This window comes from Tachysurus fulvidraco, chromosome 12 (assembly GCF_022655615.1).
Source record: "Tachysurus fulvidraco isolate hzauxx_2018 chromosome 12, HZAU_PFXX_2.0, whole genome shotgun sequence".
NCBI classification, from domain to species: Eukaryota; Metazoa; Chordata; class Actinopteri; order Siluriformes; family Bagridae; genus Tachysurus; species Tachysurus fulvidraco.
This window is the reverse complement of record NC_062529.1, coordinates 7,377,667-7,401,465: the sequence shown is the minus strand read 5'-3', so window position 1 is coordinate 7,401,465 and position 23,799 is coordinate 7,377,667. Positions and strand designations below refer to the sequence as shown.

At 39.6% G+C, this 23,799-nt stretch overlaps 1 protein-coding gene and 1 non-coding gene across 6 annotated transcripts in view; one reads left to right on the top strand and one right to left on the bottom strand.

Annotated features, from left to right (window-relative positions):
- The window catches only part of LOC113659821 (coiled-coil domain-containing protein 9B), a 40,252-nt gene extending 28,496 nt beyond the window's left edge, over positions 1-11,756 (bottom strand). Inside the window, exons 1-2 of one of the 5 annotated variants that reach the window (XM_027172872.2) lie at positions 11,532-11,756; positions 11,164-11,297 (exon numbers count right to left, since the gene is read on the bottom strand). In XM_027172872.2, the coding sequence (XP_027028673.1) occupies positions 11,164-11,297; positions 11,532-11,550 (153 nt within the window). In that variant the 5' untranslated portion in view covers positions 11,551-11,756. Of the gene's footprint in view, positions 1-8,104; positions 8,250-8,324; positions 8,355-11,163; positions 11,298-11,531 lie in introns of those variants that run through there. The other 4 variants (XM_027172875.2, XM_027172873.2, XM_027172877.2 and 1 more) reach the window with 4 other exon arrangements.
- A 3,220-nt stretch (positions 11,757-14,976) lies between these two features.
- LOC113659845 lies at positions 14,977-15,167 on the top strand. Its single transcript, XR_003444704.1, has one exon. It is a non-coding gene; the product is annotated as a U2 spliceosomal RNA (small nuclear RNA).
- Positions 15,168-23,799: the final 8,632 nt, after the last annotated feature.

The window sequence follows — 23,799 nt, the reverse complement described above, 5'->3', positions numbered from 1 at the left end:
ACACATCCTGCACAGTGACGAGCTTAGTGACATCATAAATTGCGGCTGCAAGTGGCCCTGCTCTCACTTAAGATGATGAAGGTGAAGTTAAGCTTGTTTTTCAGAAAGACATAAAAAGCAGCCTGGAGAGAAGCCAGGTGGTGCTACAGGCTGATTCAGGAAAGTGACACAGTGTGAAGCAGCAGCGTAAAACATGTATGCCATGAGAAAGAGGGTCAAACTGAACATTCATCTTGCAGTGGAAAAGATTCTGACAAAAATATGTCATATGTGAAGCCTCTGATAATATTAATAGGCGCGACGTGACAACACACACACTACAGTACACACTACACTACACATGGTCTAAACAGATACATATACAGACACAAACAGAAGATAAGCTATTTGTATCTGCTTGCGTCTAGATTTGTGCGTTGGCCGATTCGAGATAAAAAGCATAAGCTAGAATTTTCTACGTTATTTGAGGTCAGCAGTTAAATATAAAACTTGGTCCTCATTCATTCATTAACTGTCAGGTCCTGGTCACTGTGGTTTAAATGATGCTTCAAGTTTGTTCTTGTTTTGGGGAAAAATTTAATTTAGAATTTACATTATTATTATTTTTTTAAATAAATAATAAAAAATATTTAGAGCTGGTATATATACACAGATACAGTGACATTTCATTACACCCCAACACACACACAGACACACAGAAACACACACCTCTTAGACCTCTTTATAATCATATCAAGTGAAAGTCAGACTCATTCACATGCAGGCTCTAATGAAGTACTTTCCCCACATGCGCACACACACCCCCATGCACGCACACACAATTCCTCATACCAAAGTATATTTCACACAATAAAATTTAATCTATTAATCCACAGACTCCTCTTTCGCTGTGACAGTCACCTAGAACGTAATTTAGGGTGTAAAGTCAATCACGATGAGGGTTAAGAGTTGTTAAGTCCCACACTGAGGAAATAGTTCATTTGAAAATAGTCAGATGTACAATGTCAGTTTCCCCACAGACGCTTACATACACAATACGACCAAATTTATATCGTCACCTGAACATTACACCTATATACGCTTCTTTCCCAAACGGTTGTCACAAAGTTTGAAGCACACAATTGTATAGAATGCCTTTGTTTACTGTAGCATTACTTTCCCCTTCAAGAGGCTTGAACCTGTTCCAGCAGAACAATGTCCCTGTTCACAAAAGCGAGCTCCATGAAGACAAGAAGTTTATCCCAGTTCACATACTTATTCCCCATTCAATTTCTATTTTGTATAGATTTTGTAAGTAGTGCGATGACACTGAATACTCCAACAAAAAGCACTCATGCAGTTATTCAAAATTATGAAGCATAGAATGTTGAACACTATGATCTTTGCTAACGTAGCCAAAGAGGGGTGGGGCTACCGGGTACAGAAAAAAAAGAGAGAAAAACAATCAAGATGGTCGACAAATCTTACGGGTATGTTTTCAAATTTTGCAAGTCAACATTTTCGAAATTCATCGTATTCTGCTAAAATTAGCAGTCACATTAGATGTGTTTGAGGTCATTTTCAATCAAACGGCATAGACTTCCGATTAGTAATACAATCATTAGCACTCCAATAAAGACGATACCTCCCTTCAAAAAAGTCATCAGTGGCCAGCTACGTCGAGTGCAAGACCAGCTACCGTCTCAGAGACCATCACCACACACTCGAAACACCAAACACGCTGAACAACACCTACGCAAGGTTTGTGGCACAGTACAACATTGCGGCAAGGAAGACCATCCCTCCCTCCAACGACCAGGTACTTTGTCAAACTATAGCCGACGTGAGGAGAACTTTAAGTAGAGTTAACCCAAGGAAGTCTGCTAAACCAGACAACATTCCTGGTAGGGTGCTCAGGGAATGTTCAGAACAGCTAGTGGCTGTCTTCACTGACATCTTCAACATTTCCCCGAGTAGCGCCGTTGTTCCTACATTTCCTGACACGACGACTATCGTTCCGTCACATTCACACCCATCGTAACGAAGTGCTTCAAGAGGCTTGTAAAGCTACAACCTTCACTGGACCCCCTGCAGTTTAAGTATAGTCTGAGTCACTGGCTATGACAGCCGAGTCACTGGCTATTTTCAAGCGGCGGTTGAAGACCTACTTATTCAGGAAACATTTCAACTAGCACTTCTTTCCTTATCTTTTGCATTTAAAAAAAAAACAAACAAAAAAAACCTTTTGACACTTTTTCATTGTAACTTTGAACAAATGTTTTAAACTCATGGTATCTTAAGTATGTAACCTAGTGAACCAGCATTAATGTATTCAATGTTAGAGATTTAAGCACTTATGTACATCGCTCTGGAGAAGGGCGTCTGCCAAATGCTGTAAATGTAAATGTATAGTCCAAACCGCTCCAATGGATCCTCCATCTGGCCCTCACACACCTGGACAATAAAGATACATACGTTCAAATGTTGTTCACTGAATCAAGTTCAGCATTCAACTACAATCATCCTGCAGCACCTGACTGAGAATATGAGCCTGCTGGGACTGAACACCTCACTCTGAAACTGGATCCTGGACTTCCTGACTGGGAGACCTTGGTCAGTCCGGATCAGGAACAGCATCTCCAGCACCACCACACTGAGCAGTGGAGCCCCTCAGGGCTGTGTGCTCAGTCCACTGCAGTTCACTCTACTGACTCACAACTGTGTTGCAACGAACAGTACAAACCACATCCCCAAGTTTGCGGATGACAAGAACATGGTGGGTTTTATCAGTAAGAACGAAGAGTCAGACGAGGTGCAACAGCTAACTGTCTGGTGTAAAGACAAGAACCTGTATCTAAAAGTTGACAAAACTAAAGACTTCAGAATAGCACAGAATGACTTCTCTTTACTCAACATCAATGGATCTTCCATAGAGATCATCAACCAAAATCCTTGGTGTTCATCTGGCGAAGAACCTCACATGGTCACTCAACACCGGCTCCATCAGTAAGAAAGCCCAGCGGTGCATCTACTTCTTAAGAAGGCTAAGGAAAGCACATCTCCCTCCACCCATCCTGACCATGTTCTTTAGAGGAACCATTGAGAACATCCTGAGCAGCTGCATCATTGTCTGGTTTGGGAACTGCACCGTCTCAGATCATCGGCATCTCTCTTCCCTCAATCACGGATATTCATAATGCACATCGTCCACAAATTGACCCCATCTTACTAATGCTCTTGTGGCACATCTTACTAATGCTCTTGTGGCACATCTTACTAATGCTCTTGTGGCACATCTTACTAATGCTCTTGTGGCACATCTTACTAATGCTCTTGTGACAAATTCCCACAGCTGCATTCTAAAATGTAGTGGAAAGCCTTCCCAAAAGAGTGGAGCTGCTTATAACAGCAACAGAGTAATTAAACATAGATAGAAGAAGAAAACAATCCTTTATTTTTTTCACATTTTATACATTACAGACAATGGCTTTTTTTTTTTTTAGAGGTTAGGGTCAGAGCACAGGGTCAGCCATGATACTGAGCCCCTGGAGCAATGAGGATTAAGAGCCTTGCACAAGAGCCCAATGATGGCAGTTTGGCAGTGTTGGGATTTGAACCCGGATCCTCTGATCGACAACGTATAACTGGATGTTAATCAAGGGCATGTGTGTGATGGTCAGGTGTCTACACCTTTGCTATACACTGTAGTATGCAGAATAGCAAATCAGGCTCAGTCTAATACCACAGCTATGATCTAAATTTTTTTCCACCAAAAAGAACCGAGTGCTGGTTCAGAGCTAGTGTTGGTACAAAGTTGGTTCCACTGGCGAACCGGTTTGCCTTTCCACCGGCTAGAGAGCCATCACAGAGCCGAGTCTGACGTCACTGTATACGCGTCACGTTACCCAGCGCAGCAACGTTGGCGCAGCAGCGGTAAACACAAACACAACAATGGTGGATGTTGCTTTACTGTTAATGCTCATGGCTCTGTGAACCTACATTAGCATCCAAACGTGGCGAATCCCACGTGTACGTGCAGCTCCGTGTAATTTGAATAAACGGAGGTACTTGAGAAAGTACATAACATTATTTTATCATTAGCACAGAAAAAAGTTAGCCTTAGCATGTAGCTACCTACTATCATGTGTGCTGATAATGTATCATATTGCGGTAAAGTAAAAGTGTATTAAACATTAGTATATTTAAGGTACATTATCAAACGCGGTTCTTGAGTCTAGACCAGCAACGTTATGGTGCTACTTAAGAACCAATTTTCCTGGTTCAGGGCCGGTGCTTTGGCTGTCGAAACAGAAAGAACTGGTTCTAAATTAGGCTCTGGCTCTGAACCAGCACTCAAACTGCCTTGGTGGAAAATGGGCATAACTGTACACCCAGCAAGTGAGCCATTTTAGTACCAAACCTTAGAAGTGACAGATAAAGTGGCTGAATCAATAAGGTAGAACATTACAGTAACAAGATACAGAATAAGATCTTGCAATGTTCCTGACCAGCAATCTCAAAAAAAACGATGTTCCTCTAAGACAGGGGTCGGCAACCTGAGTGGTTCTTTCATCCCTCTGCTGCAACTCCCTGTAGATTTGGGAAATAAATATTTAATTTAAACTTATTTTATTTTAGTTAGTTCGTTTTTAAAAAAAAATGCAATTCTAAATTCTGAGATTAGGAGGCTCTTGTAACATTAAAATAAACCTTTTGTCGCTCAAAATATGCGTCATAACTGCCGACTTGCGAAATCCGACACACAGACGCAGACGCATTTTTGGTTTGTTGCAGCCGGCAAGTTAAAATTATGGTGTCATGAATACGAAGAGGACTCAATTAGACATTGTACATTTTATTTGAAAGTAACCTTCAAGCCAGCTTCTTTTTTCTTAAGGTTAATTCAAACTGTTCAAATTATTTTTGTTTGCCTGCAGAAATAAAATTTCGTTTAGTCTGTAGCAGTTCATTGATTACATAAATGCAACACACTACAGTTTTTTCTATACTTTCCATTAAGGTAAAAAACGATATATGCAGTGTTCTCTTCATTTTAGATGTCAAAAGGGTTTTGTGGCTCCCTGTGTTGCATTAACAGACAATTTTCTGTCTGGAGTTGAGTTCTGCCCAATAAACATCTCATAACAAGACGCTTTTATGTAGGATTGGCAAATAAACCAGATTTAATCTATCAATATCAGTTTCTTGTTGGCAAATGACACATTACTGCTTTTTCAACTGAAGGACATGAGTGTTGATTTCTTTCCAGTCATTATTTGTGTATATTTACAATTTTGAGCCAGACCATTAGGTTAGTCTAGAAAAACAGATTGGTGTGCACCGTATTCTGCAACATTCATTCATTCATTTTCTACCGCTTATCCGAACTACCTCGGGTCACGGGGAGCCTGTGCCTATCTCAGGAGTCATCGGGTATCAAGGCAGGATACACCTTGGACGGAGTGCCAACCCATCACAGGGCACACACTCTCATTCACTCACACACTACGGACAATTTTCCAGAGATCCCAATCAACCTACCATGCATGTCTTTGGACCGGGGGAGGAAACCGGAGTACCCGGAGGAAACCCCCAAGGCACGGGGAGAACATGCAAACTCCACACACACAAGGCGGAGGCGGGAATCAAACCCCCAAAACTGGAGGTGTGAGGCAAACGTGCTAATCACTAAGCCACCGTGCACCCCGGTATTCTGCAACACTTAACGTCAAAGTAATTACAGGACCATCGTGTCACGGATCATGAACACAGGGTTGAATAATACAGCTACGTTCCTAAAGAAATAGTAAAATGCTTGGACCTGAACAACCTGTATGTATATACAGCTCTGCTGGTGGAGTGAGGGTTAAGAGCCCTAGGGTCAACGATGGCAGCTTAGCAGAACTGGGGCTTGAACCCCGATCCTCTAATCAACAACCCATTGTGCGAGAATGTGTGGATATGTATGTGTAGAACTAATCCTGACTGTGTGTATACACAAAGCACTAGAGTCAAAATGTACTCGCAAATCGCCTGATCATTCTGAGCTACAGTAGCATACCATTTTGGCACATCTACTGACAGTTCTCTCATTTATAGATCAGTTAATTGATCAGTTGAGGGTTTAGGGCATTGCTTAAGTGTGCAACTGCTTGGTGGTCCTACGATCTGAACCCAGAACCTTGCAATCAGTAGTTCAACACTTTAACCATTTATCTATCGCTTCTGTTTCAGACACAAAGTAAAGTAAAATCATGGGCTGGGATAACTCCTCACTTACAGACTCAGTACATGCAATTATTCAATTCAATTCAAGTTTATTTGTATAGCGCTTTTTACAATAGACATTGTCTCTGTAAAGACAATGTCTTTACAGAACATAAACATAGAAACGGCTATATTACGGCAATTACACACGAGGAATGTGATGTTTAACAACACACGAATGTGAGAGTGATGAGTCGATTGTGTTTGTCTGGCACAATTTTAGTTGATTTCAGGCCCACCTTTGGAAAGACAAAAAAAAAAACATCATTGTGCACAATCGAGTCCTTTCTACTCTAGGGTTTATATCCACTGGCACATTTCAACAAGGAATCAAGACTTTTTACAGGCAAACATGAATAATGACATGTGTCTTACACACACACACACACACACACACACACACACACATTTTCAGACACAGCAGCAGAAAAGAGACAATAATAATGACAGATCTTCACATTATTGTTGCAGGTTTTGTGAATGTAATTGGGGCAGCAGACTGCACACACTAGCCGTTAGAAGCACCCTTTAAAAGGAACATCGTTTACCATATATATGGCAATTTGCGGCGTTTGATTATGTAAGTGTGCGTGGCCTTGCACCAGCAGCTGCAACTGAGAAGGTGTAGAACTGATGGATGTCTGGTGTATACGGGTGTGTAGACTTGCAGACTTTTACAAACGAGACTCTTTGTTGTCTTGTAAGACAGACAGAACCGAATCTGCATCAAAGCAAAAAAGGAGGAAAACACTTATACTGACGACTATTAACACCCGTTTGGCAGTCTGCTCGTCAGCAATACGAGAGAGAAAGAAAAAAAAAAAAGTGTGAGAAGGCAGATGGGAAGCTGCTGTTCACTCGACATGACATCAGGAATGACATAAGGGTTACCGTCCCTCGTCCATGTGACATCCATTTAAATCGAAATGATGAGTCAGAACACTGATGCAGACCAGCACGCGCAAACGCTCAGGACCAGCTCTGTGGAACAAAAGCAGCAGTCTGACAGTTCTAGAAACTCTGACCGAGGTTTTCTCGTCTCGTCCCGTGTCAATATTCAACATGTAAAGCGGGAAACGACCTCCGCTTTGCGCGGCACATCACACGCTAACTTTCCTACGAATCCCTACATTCTCATTCTCACTTGTCCTGGCATACTGAACCAGACTTTACAGTTTAGTGACCATATTACAGGAGACTGAAAACAGGGTCAGCAAATCATATGGAAGAAAATCTGTGCTCTGTGGGGAAAAATGCTGTCTAAAAAAAATATTTGATCGATAGATTAAACACATGACTAAACAGCTCGATTGAGCGGGCGAGCCGAGATAAAGGGTCTTACTTCATTTACACTGGGACATGGAGGTCTTGCAGGCCAAGAAACTCGAGCTAAGGTTGTCAGGGTACACAAACACAACAAGCACACACACACACAGACATACACACACTTGCGCGCTCTCTCTCTCTCTCTCAGACACACACACACATAACAGAAGGAGAGAATGTCTCCCTCACGGTGCCCAAATGAGTCATTGGCTCACGAAAGGAAACAGAGACCATAATAATCTCAGCATGCACTTCCCCACCCCCAGCTTGAACTGAAAATACCCACACATATTAGCCCAGATGATCAGCTGACAGCAGCGTCCATGCCTAAAAACAGAGGCCTCGCTCCCAGCAATCATCTTTAGCCGGACGGCGCAGAGGTAAACGAGAGACGCACAGGAGGAAAGGGACAGAAGGACGCGGATGACAGCTCAAGCTTAGTGACCGACAGACAGTGAGGGAGGGCAGGAGTGAGGAAGGGAGACAGTACGAGACAGAAACAGAGAAGAGATAGAGAGTTAAATCCACTCACAGATCGGTCCATGTCAGCGACAAAAGCTGGATGGCTTCCAGACACAAGGCAGCCGAGGAGGCACGGAGAAATGAGTGGAGTGTGTAAGCATGCCTTGATTACAAATGTATAAAAAAAAAAAAAAAGAAGAAAAAAAAAGGAAAAAAAAAAGAAGCAGCCTAATCTCCAGTGAACGCAAAGAGCAACACTGTCACAAATTTTATAGCAACAGCCCACTTACTCATGCACACACTTTCTGCTTCTCTCACTCTGTCTGTCTGTGCCACTCCTCCCTCTCCACCAGCCCCTTTATCTCTCTCTCTCTCTCTCTCTCTCTCTCTCTCTCGACCCTTCATCCCGTCTCTCTGCTCCCTTTGTGCTGAGCTACAAAAAAGAAACAAAGCAGTCCATTACTCTTCGGCTTTCTGTCTAAAACTTCCCTGCCATAATAAAGACTGCAATACTTACCTCATTACTTATAATCAACACCTATATCATTCATTTTATTCTGTATCACTTAAACAACCACTTCATCAAAATGACAAAGATCCGGATCAAACAATCCATGAAATATTCAACCCATTCACAGTATTATGGATATTTTTCTACACCGTTTTAACGCTTACTTTAACCGGAGCTCATTCCTAGAAGACAGAGAGCTTTGGTGACTTTGGAGAAGTGGGCGTGTCCATAGACATGAAGTTGAACTTTATGTAAATATGGAGCGACTCGGTGCAGCAACTGCCGACGGGAGTGAAGGCGTTGGAGCGAACGTGATATACGCTGCTGAATTTTATACACAAACGCCAAACCTCCCTCTGGAATGATTCGTTTTAGTGGCAAGAAAACCGATTAGCTGTCGAGTGGAACACCGGTGGAGACGCATAGTGATAAAAGTTATTGCCATAGCAACCAGTAGTAGAGACGCGTATCGACGACTTCTTAGTACAGCAACGATAAAAATCACGGTGTGTGAAGGCAGCTTTAGGGAATTAAACATCCAAAACATCCAGACATATGTACTACATTCATAAAGACTTATCTCTCATATCATTGTATTAAACTCATATGCAGTATTTTTGGAATATTTTGTCTATTTTACCTCAGCATTTAATTTAAGTTCCATTACTGACAGTCATAAAAAAAATTTAAAAATTTTTAAAAAAAAGCATTTTAAATGAATGTTGTACTGTGTATGATTGTGTATGTAAGTAATCCTGCACCACCGTGCCACACTGCATACAACTGCGTACACCCTGCATTGACAATGACACTGGCAATGACCCAAACCCTTAACCCCACTGACTGACATTTGGTCGCATTATTGTTAATCATACCATTCGAGTTTAAGCAAATAAAACAGAGATTTTTAAAAGGTTAAGATAAGATTCTGTAAAAGAAATGTCTAGGAGGTGCCTGTTAAACCCTCATTATCTATTCATTCACCTTAAGTAACTGCTTGATATTTTTATGACTTTTTTTGGGGTGCTAGGAGGAAACCAGAAAACCCTGAGGAAACACAGAGAAACCCATTGAGTAACTAAAGTTATTTATATAAAAAACACACAGATTAACAAACCAGTGTAAGTTACTAATCGAGGAAAAAGAAAACAGAGACGACTCTGTGTGTTCCATGACAGAGCAAAAATGATAAAAAAGAAGGTAACATTTATGTTTTGTGCAACGTAATTCCACAGTTTAATGTTGATGATGATGTAAGAACATCATCTCCACCTGGTGCTCAATCATTTTAACAAGACACACACTAATATATATATATATATATATATATATATATATATATATATATATATATATATATATATATATATATATATATATATTATATATAGTGTGTGTCTTGTTAAAATGATTATATATATATATATATATATATATATATATATATATATATATATATATATATATATATATATATATCCCATAAAACTTTTTTCCTCCAGACAGATGGCCTAAATAACCAGAATCCTAATGCTTTGACATTACCGTATGATTCTTGTCTGACTATACAGACCTCGTGCCAATTTGTTTGAATCATTTGTACACATCGTCCTTTTTTTCCCCTCCTGTGCACCGTAGCCTTGGGGTGGCATAAGAAATATACAGCAACAAAAGGGTTTCACTAAAGGCTGTGCCATATTGTATCATCCATGATATAGTGGTAAAATTCTGGAACATTGACAATATCAGAGGAAGGCAGGAAGGAGAACTCACAAAAAAGAAGCACAGGCACAGATCAGAAACGTCTGTGATTTATGAAATGTCACACACATGTATGTACCAATAATGGGAACTCAGTAAATTTGTGCCAACACCTGAAGCAAAAACAACGACTATAATGTAGGGAGCTTCACCAAGTAACCTAAAGCACACCGTTATTTCAGAGAAGTATTGTCATTACACCCCCTATGATTAAAAAAAAGAACACGCTGGAAACAGCTGATAGACGTGATGACATTTTGCTTAAGGCAAACGTGTTTCAAATCTGACCTGCTGATTCAGGTCAGAAGGAGGGAGTCAGGATAACGATCCAGAAAATGGATAGACATTCCATCATGGATTTACTTATTTATTTTCAAAGACAGTCCTGACAATCTGTCATCATTTATACCATTACAGAAAAATATTTGATCTATAGCATGATTTTAGATCTATAATCTCTCACATATTATTATTATTAGAATGATTTAAAAAAAATAGGTGCCTGCAAAATCTACCTGTAAACAGATTCTAGCTCATTTAGCCACAGTGATGAGACTGTTTGTAATTCTGCAAAATTCACGTCATTAAATGAAAATAAATAAATATACTAAATAAATAAGTGAGATACATACAATAGCTTCATTTGGTGTAAAGATTTACGATATACATACATTCAGCATTGAGTATAACAGAAATCGGGGGAAACTAATATGTTTAAAGTTAAACAATATTTTTAATTTAGGTCTTTTTTTCTTTTGTCCATAAGTGTTTACACTGCATGGAAGGGATCATTAAAGTCTGACAATGAGATGAAACTGTGTTTTGTCTCTACAATCCTCCATGAAACACATACTTACATCAGCACTCACCTTTTCAATTATGTCAACATTTTGAAAATAATCCTCTATGTTTATGTGGTAATCCGGATCGATGAATGAATATTTGGGATCATCATACAGGCCTGAGTTTGCCAAGAGTTTTCCCATTTTTCCTACATAAACACATACACACAGGCATACACACACACACACACACACACACACACACACACACACACACACACACACACACACACACACACACACACACACACACACACACACACACACACACACTGTAGTACGGCTAGCTAACGTCCAGAATTGTATAAAAGTCTCAGAAAGTTTAAACTGCTTCACGTTCATTAAAAAACAATGCATTAGTTAAGACATGAACATTATAGTACCTTGTATGTAGTACGCCATTGAGCTGAGGAAACTCACACGAGTCCCCTGTACTGGCACCACTCAGGCCCGAGGACACAATTAGAGCAATTAGCCATATTTTACTAGCTGATATGGGTTGAGACTGTGTAGTAGAGTAATGTGCATGTGCAATGTGGAAGTTTACCACTAGATGGCGTGTTTGGTATAGCTTTAGTGCAGTTTATCGATTCACAGTTCGTGTACATTATAAACACATTCACCTGCCACTTCAATAGGAACGCTTGTGTATCTGCACATGCATCTAATTATCCAGTCAGCCAATCACGTTTCAGTGTTGAGCTTATTGTTATTTGCATAAAAAGTGCTATTAAGCGCACACACACACAAAATGAAATTCTACAGTCGTACACTCCTATTCAGACATAGTGCAAAAAGATAATTGCAATAGAAAACCAAATAATGTATGAAGCCATAAAGTGGTATAGTGGGAGACTGTAAACTTCTGTCCTTTGGCTGTATCCACACAATCTAGTTTCAAATTTTTTAAATTATGTTCACTTTTTACATAGATACACTCTTAATGGCCACAGAATACAATAAAAAAAATTTAAAAGATAAAATAAAAAATTAATTCAATGATTTTTCTGTCTCTTTCCGGTTGGTGCGGCGCTTCCTATACGCCGAGGTTAATAATGGACAAGCTCTCTGACCAATGGTAGTAAGGGGGGCGTGTACGCAGGTCAACCAATTGTGGAATGCGAGAAGACGGAACCTAAAAAAGACCGTTAAAAGCAAACCGTTAAAAAGTCTAATATGACGACTGTAGGAAAAAATGTTCACGTCAGAGCGTAAATTACCTTTGATACACATGTAATACACTTTATAGATCCCGTTTAATACATTTTACGCTTTTATTTTTTTCCTGCAGATTTGTCATGTGCACTTCATGCATTTCCTGCAGATTTGTCATGTGCACTTTCATGCATTCCTGCAAATTTGTCAGGTGCATTTGCATGCATTTCCTGCAGATTTGTCATGTGCACTTTCATGCATTTCCTGCAGATTTGTCAGGTGCACTTTCATGCATTCCTGCAAATTTGTCAGGTGCACTTTCATGCATTCCTGCAAATTTGTCAGGTGCATTTTCATGCATTTCCTGCAGATTTGTCATGTGCACTTTCATGAATTCCTGCAAATTTGTCAGGTGCACTTTCATGCATTCCTGCAAATTTATCAGGTGCACTTACATGCATTTCAGGCAGATTTGTCAGGTGCACTTTCATGCATTTCCTGCAGATTTGTCATGTGCACTTTCATGCATTTCCTGCAGATTTGTCATGTGCACTTTCATGCATTCCTGCAAATTTGTCCGGTGCACTTACATGCATTTCAGGGAGATTTGTCAGGTGCACTTTCATGCATTTCCTGCAGATTTGTCAGGTGCACTTTCATGCATTTCCTGCAGATTTGTCAGGTGCACTTTCATGCATTTCCTGCAGATTTGTCATGTGCACTTTCATGCATTCCTGCAAATTTGTCAGGTGCACTTACATGCATTTCATGCAGATGTGTCAGGTGCACTTTCATGCATTTCCTGCAGATTTGTCAGGTGCACTTTCATGCATTTCCTGCAGATTTGTCAGGTGCACTTTCATGCATTTCCTGCAAATTTGTCAGGTGCACTTTCATGCATTTCCTGCAGATTTGTCCAGTGCACTTTCATGCATTTCCTGCAGATTTGTCAGGTGCACTTTCATGCATTTCCTGCAGATTTGTCAGGTGTACTTTCATGCATTTCCTCAGATTTGTCAGGTGCACATTCATGCATTTCCTGCAGATTTGTCATGTGCACTTTCATGCATTTTCTGCAGAATTTCCCGGTGCACTTTCATGCATTTCCTGCAGATTTGCCCGGTACACTTTCATGCATTTCCTGCAGATTTGTGCAGTGCACATTCATGCATTTCCTGCAGATTTGTCAGGTGCACTTTCATGCATTTCCTGCAGATTTGTCAGGTGTACTTTCATGCATCTTCTGCAGAATTGTCAGGTGCACTTTCATGCATTTCCTGCAGAATTGTCAGGTGCACTTTCATGCATTTCCTGCAGATCTATCAGGTGTAATTTCATGCGTTTCCTGCAGATTTATCAGGTGTACTTTCATGATGTGCATCTCTTGCATTACCACATCCCAAAGCTGTTGTATTGGATTCAGATCCAATTATGTTTTATTACATGAATTGCTGCATCTGGACAGCAACAATTGATTGGTATAAAAATACAAAATTTGCCATGAAAACATTCTCCACTCCATTACACCACCTCCACCAGACTGGACTGTGAACATAATGCAGGTTGTGTCTATGGATCCATGCTTGAGGATTTTGAGCCTACTTTCTGTGTGCCTCACAGGAACTGGTGATCCATTAGAACATTTTTCCAGTCTTCATCTACAGTATCAGGTTTTGGTGACTTTGTGACCACTGTAGCCTCAGCTTATTGTTCTTGGCTGACAGAAGTGGAACACAACATGGCATGTTGACATGCATTCTGAGATGCTTTTCTGCTCATCGCACCTTTCTGCCAGCTTGATACAGTCTGATCATTCTCCATTGCCATCATTCAGAAACAAGGCCTATTTACTTGCAGAACTGCTGCTCACTAGAAAGCACATCTCCCTCCACCTATCCTGACTAGGTTTTACAAAGGAACCATTGAGAGCATCCTGAGCAGCTGCATCATTGTCTCGGATCACAAGACCTTGCAGCAGATATTGAGGACAGCTGAGAAGATCATTAAAGTCTCTCTTCAGTTTATCACTGGCATTTACAGTACACCACACTCTGCATGAGCAAAGCCAACGGCAATGTGAATGACCTTAAAAACACTCTTCACACTCCTACACACACCATCAATTGTTTTTCATGCACAGACCTACAGCATATACACACTCTTCCAATATATATCCATCTGTTTACATGCTGTTTTGCACACTGTTTTTTGCTCTTTTCACATGCTGTCTCACATTTCAGTCGATTGCTGTTTTGCACACTTTACAATATCTCAGGTAACTGCTGCTATAATACTGTGTTCATTCCAGTATTTCTGCAGATGCAATATTGATTGAACATACAGTATTTACACTGATCAGCGCTGTTTATGGTCTTTTGTGTATTGCCTTTTGTTTATTGTCTTGTATTTTTTGTTTGCACTATTTTTTATCCTGCACTGTCTTGTCTGTCTTGTACTGCACTGTTTGCACAGATGCACTTTATGTATCTAGGACTATATACAAGTCCTTAGCACTGTCTATGTTTTGTGTTGTACCATGGTCCTATAGAAACGTTGTCTCATTTCACTTTGTACTGCAACAGCTATATATGGCTGAAATGACAATAAAAGCTCCTTGACCTGCCCTCACAACTAGACTGTGTAACAGTTTCTTCCTTTAAGTCATCACACTCCTCAACAACTCTGCCTTTTGGCTAAGATCAAGTGTAGTATCTGTTCTTATCAGTTTAATATCTGATACGTCCTCTATATGAGGACTACATATTAAATGGATTTTTAGAGCTGGGAGTCGGAACAGGGGCTTGCTCCGTCCGCTCCACGCATCGCCCTGGTATTGCAGTACATCCAGGCTTGGTTTGGGCAAGTCGTGGCCTAATGGTTAGGGAGTCTGACTCGTAATCCTAAGGTTGTGGGTTCGAGTCTCGGGCCGGCCACTACTGAGGTGCCCTTGAGCAAGGCACCGAACCCCCCAACTGGTCCCCGGGCGCCGCAGCATAAATGGCTGCCCACTGCTCCGGGTGTGTGTTCACGGTGTGTGTGTGTGCACTTTGGATGGGTCAAATGCAGGGAACGAATTCTGAGTATGGGTCACTGTACTTAGCTGTATGTCACGTCACTTTTTTTTTTTTAACAACTCAACTGAACTGTCCTGAGCTCACACACCCACACAAACACACACTCAACTGTATGGACTGCACTGATCTGCACCAAATACAAATTCATCCAATATAGATCCATGTCTACAGCACCACCCATATCAAACTGTTTACATGCTGTTTAGTACACTGTTTGTGCTCTTTGCACATTCTGCCATTCTGTCAACTGCTCTTTATTGTTTTATGTAGCTCTGTTTTTGTGCTATGTAGCACCATGGTCCTAGGTCCCTGTCTCATTTCACTACGTACTGCATCAACTATATATGGTTGAAATGACAATAAAATAAAAAATGTTGACACTTTTACCACTCATCTCATACTCTGATCTGGTTGATTCATTTTAATACCTCTTCTGCCTGGAGCTCACTGCTCCTGTGATTCACTTTCTACTAACATGAAGGCTTTAACTGCCCAAAAAAAGCTTATGCCAAAGTTGCCCTCTTGTTTCAGTAGAATACTGCAGTCTTATACCTAAGAACTGTTGCTGTAAGCTGTTTCTGAATTTAGGATTAGAGTTAGGTTTAAGTAGCATAGCAATTAAGATATGTTTAAGGAAGGCCCTAAAGGACAGTAATCTTGTGTGTGTGTGTGTGTGTGTGTGTGTGTGTGTGTGTGTGTGTGTGTGTGTGTGTGTGTGTAACATTTTAGGGAAAATAAAAGGAATTAACATAATAGAAATAAACCTGTGGTCCTCTAATTGGGGCTGAGGGATCCCAGGGGTCTGGAAAGCCTAAAGGTTCACATCAGATAGTTACAGGTTTTTATCCTCTGAGTGGGTTTATGCAATGCAATCAGCTGTAGGACAAGGTATGAAAACATTTAGGGATTTAGAGATGCATCTACCTGCCAGTGGGAAAGCATGAGTGAAATAAACCCTACAAGAAACTTGCAGAGTGTTCAGAGAATATATTTTGTGTCCTGTACAGATTTGTCCATGTGGGGCGCTGTTGCACTGTGTAAAGTCATCTTTGTTCTAAAACACTTTAACCTTTTTAAAAGTGTGAGGAACACAGACTAATGCATGGCATAATGGTAGTGAGTAAGTGATGAAATATTAGTAACTAGGAGACAAAATGTAAAGCTATAATGCCCAAGTTTAAGGTTCAAGGTGATGAAAATTCCTGAACTTCCCCTTTATACTCATCTTCCTTTTTTTTTCCAAAACATGACTAATCTCTTGACTCACTTCTTTTTCACTCCCAGTGCCTTTCCCTTTTTGTGCTGAACCTAAACATTGAATATGTAGGCCAGCAGTGTCCAATCTTATCCACAAAGGGCCGGTGTTGGTGCAGGTTTTCATTCCAACCAAGCAGAAGCTACACTAGAGTCTACTAAAAGCCAAGAACAACTGATTAAACAGGTGATTGTGTAATGGGAAACAGGTGATAAAGTCAGGTGACTGCAGGTGTGTTGTGGGAAGTGAAGTCCTGTGCTGCCACGATTGTAGGCTGCAGTTTGTTATGGGAAGTGGAGTCTGACATGTGGGAAGATCTGACATTTACATTTTACATTTACATTTACAGCATTTGGCAGACGCCCTTATCCAGAGCGACGCACATAAGTGCTTAAATCTCTAACATTGAATACATTAATCACTAGGCTCACTAGGTTACATACTTTAGATACCATGAGTTTAAAACATTTGTTCAAAGTTACAATGAAAAAGTGATGATAAGAAAACAAATGACATTTAAAAATGTACAGTATAACCAAAAAAAATTGTTATCGAATTACTCCTAAAAAAAGAGCAGAAAGTGGTTGAGAATGCAATTACAGGAGTGTACACATGCATAGTAACATGACTACTGCAGTGTGTTTGGGTAAGGATGCTGATGACGTATCATCTATCACACTGTGTGCAGTGTAATGATTCAGGCCTGCTTGAACTTTTTTCAAATCTGTTGTGATTTAATTTTTGACCCTAAATAAGTTCCTTTTGGATTCTGATGGTAAAGATGTTGGTTTAGTTTTAATAAACGTGTAAAGATGATAGAGCCTGGTCTTCAGTACCAGACTAGTTTTCTATAAAATATTTTTTATAAAATATTTTTTTATATTTTCTTTAAAAATATAAAAAAAGGACAAAAGGCAAATGTTCCAAAACATGCAACTGTTCTGTTTCTGTTCTGTTTTTCATTTCCAGTATGATCAGTATATACCTGCACGGTACTGATCCGATACTGACTCTGTAGAATCCCTCTAATGGATGTTGCCTTTATTAACTTGCAGTGTCATGTATGTGTCATATGAGTCAACATCACATGAATATGTCAATTGATTGGACAGAAAATACTTCAAAAATATTTTTGAATTTCAGGTCATTATCGACTATCCTACTGTACTTATACACAGTGGATCACTGCAGCTCTAGTCTGTGTTAATGTGGCTTTAGTTCCGGTCCAATAATTTGATTGGTCAAGCAGTGTCCCAAGAGTGCCTACATTTCCTATAACCGCATTAGGACATTTCACTCCGTGTATCTCTCTCCTCATCCAAAATTCCACTGGCTGCTGAAGTATTGTTAGTGACATTAACAGGAATACAACATTTGAATTAAAACATGAAAACTCGACACAATGTAAGCTAGCTAGCCAGCAAGCTGATGTGCTATAAAGTGAATGTGTCTTCTTTGTATCTTCTAGCAGACCAAAATGATGACCTACAGCACTTGCTTTGTTCCTCATGCCTACGATGAATCCAGCATATCCTCAATATTGCATTATAGCTTAATTATAATATTTAATTTTTATTAGGTGTAAATTCTTTGATGCAAGATTGACACTTAGATGCTTTATTCAAACACAAGACAATGGTTCTTTAAAAAAAAATCATTAGTGCAAACAAAGTGTTCCTGAAGCTGTAGGAGGGGGTAGAATTTATTATTCAAACTGGCTGAGAATGTCATTGTTATTACTGTCAAAACATGACATTCATTCTATGGGGTTCCTTTAGCAAAAAAAACAGTGATACAGAAGGATAATATCTTCATTGTTCTCAAATGTGTCACCACTGGAAAGGAGAAGTCCATCACTCCAAACAATCAGCCAGTCTCCCCTGGGTTTCTCTGATGTAAAGTCCTGTGGTGATGCATGTGGCATGATGGCTGACTAAATGCCTTAGTAGCTGTCTTAATAAATATGCATTGTAAGCTGGAAGGATCCGTTCACACTGATAGACTACAGGAGTTCAAATCAAACATACTTTAGGACCTTGTTTTATATTAGACTGTTATTTAAACATCTGCACGACTATGATCTCTTTATGTATCTACTGTATCCTATTGCATGCATTATTCTGATGAACTCTACCTGTGTGCTGCTTATTTAACTGTTTATTGCACCCTAATACTTATCTATTTCATTTAACTTGCACTAGTAGTTGGGTGCTAACTCTATTTCACTGCCGCTGTACTGGTACTCTGACAAAGACAATAAACCTAACCAATTGACAATTGAACCTAACCTACTTTAATTTCCCACTAAAACCGTAATCATGTGTGATTTTCACCAGAACAGGAATAAGCCAACCAAGTACACTGAAATTACACTAACTTTATTCCTAAGCACTTTTTTCAGTATTTAATTAAAAGAATGCTCGGTGGCTTAGTTAGCACATTTGCCTCACAGCTACTTTGCTGGGGGTTTGATTACCCCTTTGTGTTGTGTTCACATTTTCTCCCCATGCTTCACAGGTTTCCTCCCCTGACATGTCTAATAGGATAAATGGCATCTCTAAATTGTCTCTGCTGTATGTAATTGTGCCATCTCACAGACAAGAACCCCATTCAGGGTGTCCCCTGCACTGTGTCCATAGTCCCCTAGGAGAGACTTCAGGCCAGATACTTCTCTTTTACCTTGTGTAGGATAAACAGTTCGGAAAATAGATGGGATGCCCAGAGTGAAACATTTTATACCTCTGACAAGCAGTTATAAAAAGGCTATTTTTTTAATGCTAATGATAATCCAGTGAGTTAGCAGAGGGAACTTTTCCCACAATACCACTAATGGATAAAAGTGTTGCAAGAATGGTTTATACAGTACAGCTGACAGTCCCATTTGAATAAAAAAAGCCTCATATTAGTTTTATATGCAGCACATATCACTATTAGTTAAACGTTTTTACCCTAACTTTTTAACTAAAGTTCATATCTGGATTCAGCTGCATTAACCTTGAAGATCAGATCGTACATTTTTTTTTTTTGCCATGAGAGAACATTTTTTTCTCCAGATATAATATTACATAATAGTAGTCATAACTGTGTTCAGGAAGATAGTCAAAGGCCTCCTGTTTTCCCAACAAGGGAGTCTTTTCTTTGGTTCAGGGAAGCGTTTTCACTCCTTGAAAGCAAACACAGAGAGGATGAGGAGGAGCTTCTTCCAGCAGGCCATTCGGCCCCTCAACCAGGAGAACACCTAGAGCCTGGACTTTTTCTTGAAAATTTTTTTATGCTATTTTTTTTTAGCAAAGACAGTCATAAAAAGTCATGTGTCAAAAATAGACATACCATAGCCAAAGTCCTCCCAAAAACAAATGCTGACATTAAAGCTCATAACTGGTTGAACAAGGTATGCCAACTTCCCCATACACACCTCCAAAGCGGCCACTGAGTATAACAAGAGACATATTAGCATATGCCATGTGCTATAGTGTTTACACAGGACATTTCAAAGCCCTACGAATTAGGAATAAAAGTTTTACAAAACAAACACTATGTCTACTTAGGAAACTGATGCTGCTTCAATAATAATAAGAAAAAGTACATTATAGTATATGTAGTACACAGTACATGTATTCCCCACAACAACAACAATACACTACAGTATCCGATGACACACAAACACTGAGAAGAAATTTTCAAGGTGGGGCTTTATAGTCTACACAGCTGACATGCATTTTTTTTTTTTTTTTTTTTTTTACGAGGTTAGAGAGTCAACTCCCTTGTTGTGTGTGGGGGTTTCTACATTCTTCAGGGGTGTTGTCTGGGTACTCCGGTTTCCTCCCCTTGTCTAGCCCAATGACATTTATAGCAGGCTGATTGGCAAATCTTGATTAGCAAATTGTCTGTATTATGTGAATGGGTGCACGATTGAGTCCCCTGGGATAGTATAGGCTCCATGCTCCTGGCAAACCTGAAGAGGATAAGTGGTACAAAATAAGCGAAAGAATAATTAAAAAGTGCAAAATACCCAAAAAGGAAAAGTTATCCAGATTCTATACTGTATAGTGTGCAGTGATGTAGTGTTAGGACAATTGACTTTTAGTCAAAAGGTTGTGAGAACGTTCAAATCACAACACTTCCAAAATGCCACTGCTGGACCCTTGAGGAAGGTACTCAACCTTCAAATGCTAAATGGTCTGGATAAGGGCATCTGCCAAATGCCTGTGTTTTCTAAAAAAAAAACACAGACACACACAGACACACTGCATACAAAGCCAGAGATACAGTGATGTGTAGATGGGTTTGTGTGTTGTTACGACAACTTCACTGTAATTCAATACAGTACACACATACACATCGAGAAGACATTTTCAGGGTGGGGTTTTATAGACTACACACCTGAAATGCATTTTATGCCTGTGTGCATTATGGGTATTGTGGTAACAAAAACCCTGGGTGCAGTTGTGTTGATTCAGTATTATTGGTTGCATTTTGTTTTTGTTTTTTTTTGATAGTTTGTAAAACTGGTTCTGTTAATAATTTTACAGTATATTAAACCAGTTGTGGCTAGAACATGCTATTACTGAATTATTATAAAGTCTGTTGAATTATTATGCCATTGTCTCATATCCTGATCACTGCGTAGAGTGTAGCATGATCTTCCTTGCTGTACACTCAGGCAGGTATCTGCTTGTCAGGTGAGAGAAATGTAGGTGTAAATGTGTAATTATAATTCCTGCCAGCGTATCTAAACACTTATTGTAGGCCTTCCCTTGGTCCATCACCAGAGCAAAGCAATTTGACTGAAAAACAAACCAACCCATTTTTCACATACAGTGCCTCCGGAAAAGAGATTTATTTCCTTGTTGCTGTGTTGCAACGTCAAATTTCATCATATTGCATTGGGATTTTTCCCTGCCCCTTTCTACAGAAATAATATGAAATTAACTATTTAGACGTGCTCTGAATGATCCGAAAATAAAACATCTGCGAACACTTGTGAAGTGTCCTTTTGCAGGATTAATAAGTTGGAGATGTCAGATGTGTCTATATGAGCTTTGTGCAGTTTGTACATTGGGCATTTCCCAGTGCAGAATTCCCCAAATTCCCTCAAATTGAATTTTGTTTTATTAGATGACGGAAATTTCGGGTCATGTCACAGATTTACAATTAGATTTAAGTCTGGGCTATGCATCGGCCATTCCATAACACAAATCTTTATTTGTTCCCCAGCTTCTTTGTAGTCTTTCTCTGTGCTTTGTTAATTGTTCTGTTGGAACATAAATTTTATACCCTATTTGAAGATGTCTTGCTGACTGAAATAAGGAAGAGGAAGCTAAGCGTTTAATATTTGATGCACCTTTGGAGAACATTTTCAAAAAACGCTGTTTGCAAAGGGCAGGAGGCATCAACAAAGATCCCTCTCACCCCAACCACAGACTGTTTACACTTCTCCAATCGGGCAGACGCTACCGTTGTCTCAGAGCCAGAACAAACAGACTGAAAAATAGCTTCTTTCCCGTGGCTGTTTCTGCACTGAACAGCTGATATGGTGTTAACAATCACCATTGTACTGTCACTTTTCTTCTGTGTTTTGCACTAATTTGCACCACTTTAAAATCATACATCCTTGCACCACCCAAAAACTATCATTACACTTCTGTGTATCCATCCATATTTATTTTGTTTATTCTGTTTATATATATATATATATATATATATATATATATATATATATATATATATATATATATATATATATACAGTATAGATGTATATATTCATAATGACATTCTTTTTGTACAGCTATACCTGTTTTTATTCTGTCATACCACTTCATACTGTATCATGCTAACTGCATTTCATTGGCTCTGTACATGTACCTTGCTTGCACAATGACAATAAAGTTGATTCTAATCTAATCTAATCTAATCTAATCTATTGCTTAGAAGGACATTTGCCAACTGCTGTAAATGGACAGGTTCTTCATAACAGTTGTCTTAAAATTGGCTCTATTAAGAGTTCCACCAGTTCCTTCTGCTGAAAAGCAAACATAGAGTATGATGCCACCACCACTGCTGTATGTTTGATCAAAGGTTGCCTGGATATTGGGATGTATTTTGTTTGTGCCAAATATTATGCTTTAGCTTTTGACCAAGTACCTCAACTTTAATCTAATTAGACTACATTTACATTTACGGCATTTAGCAGACACCCTTATCCAGAGTGACTTACAACTGAGCAACTGAGGGTTAAGGGCCTTTCTCAGGGGCCCAGCAGTGGCAAAACCTTTGTCTAAAAGCTCTCAGGCTGAACATTTCTCAGAAACGGCTTTGATCTGTCTATTCCCACATTGATCTGTGAAGAGCTGATGATATTGTTGCTGTCTTCACAGGTTCACCCATTTTTAATGAACTCTGTAGCCACTTAATTGCTCTGACTCTTCTTCTGACAATTGCCCTTCTTACTCAAGCACTCAGTTTAGCCTGCTCTTGGTAGCATCTGGCTTGTATTTTATTTTTTCCACTATGACTTAATGGTTTTAACAGTGCTTCTAGAAGGATCTAATTTTCCGTTTCAGCTATTAGACCGCCCAAAGTCAGAGATATTCAGTGTGCAAGCACTGAATATCTCTGATATTTTTTATAAACTTGCTGATCGCAAGTTTAAGATATATGGTGTGAGCTGTCAAAAAGGAAATACTACTCCTAAATTAGATGAAAGTAAAGGAAAGAGAGAAGTGAATACTTATCAATTATGTTGCTTTTAGAATTTTTAAATAATTTAGAGGAAACACTGGGCTTGAAGTAGGAATACGCCCTGTAAAGGACGCTAACTATAGGGCATCATGCACACATGGTGATACACTCATTCCCAACTAGAGCCAGTTTCACATGTCTGCATACCAGAATTTGAATCAGAATATGAGGTGAGAGAAAACCAGACACAGACAGTAACCCCTGTGGTGCTCATGGCCAAACCAGGGATCCTGGGGCTATCGGGCAGCAATGCTACTGTACCAAATTGCACCCTGTCCGAGCTACCTACATTACCCCATGCAACACTGGCCTTTAGTTGCATTTCAATTTGGATTAGCTTTATAACTGTGTTTCCACCTAAATTTACATTTTTAAGCTAGCATGGTCTTGCCTATACTTCATGTTTTGGACCACAATCAGTAAT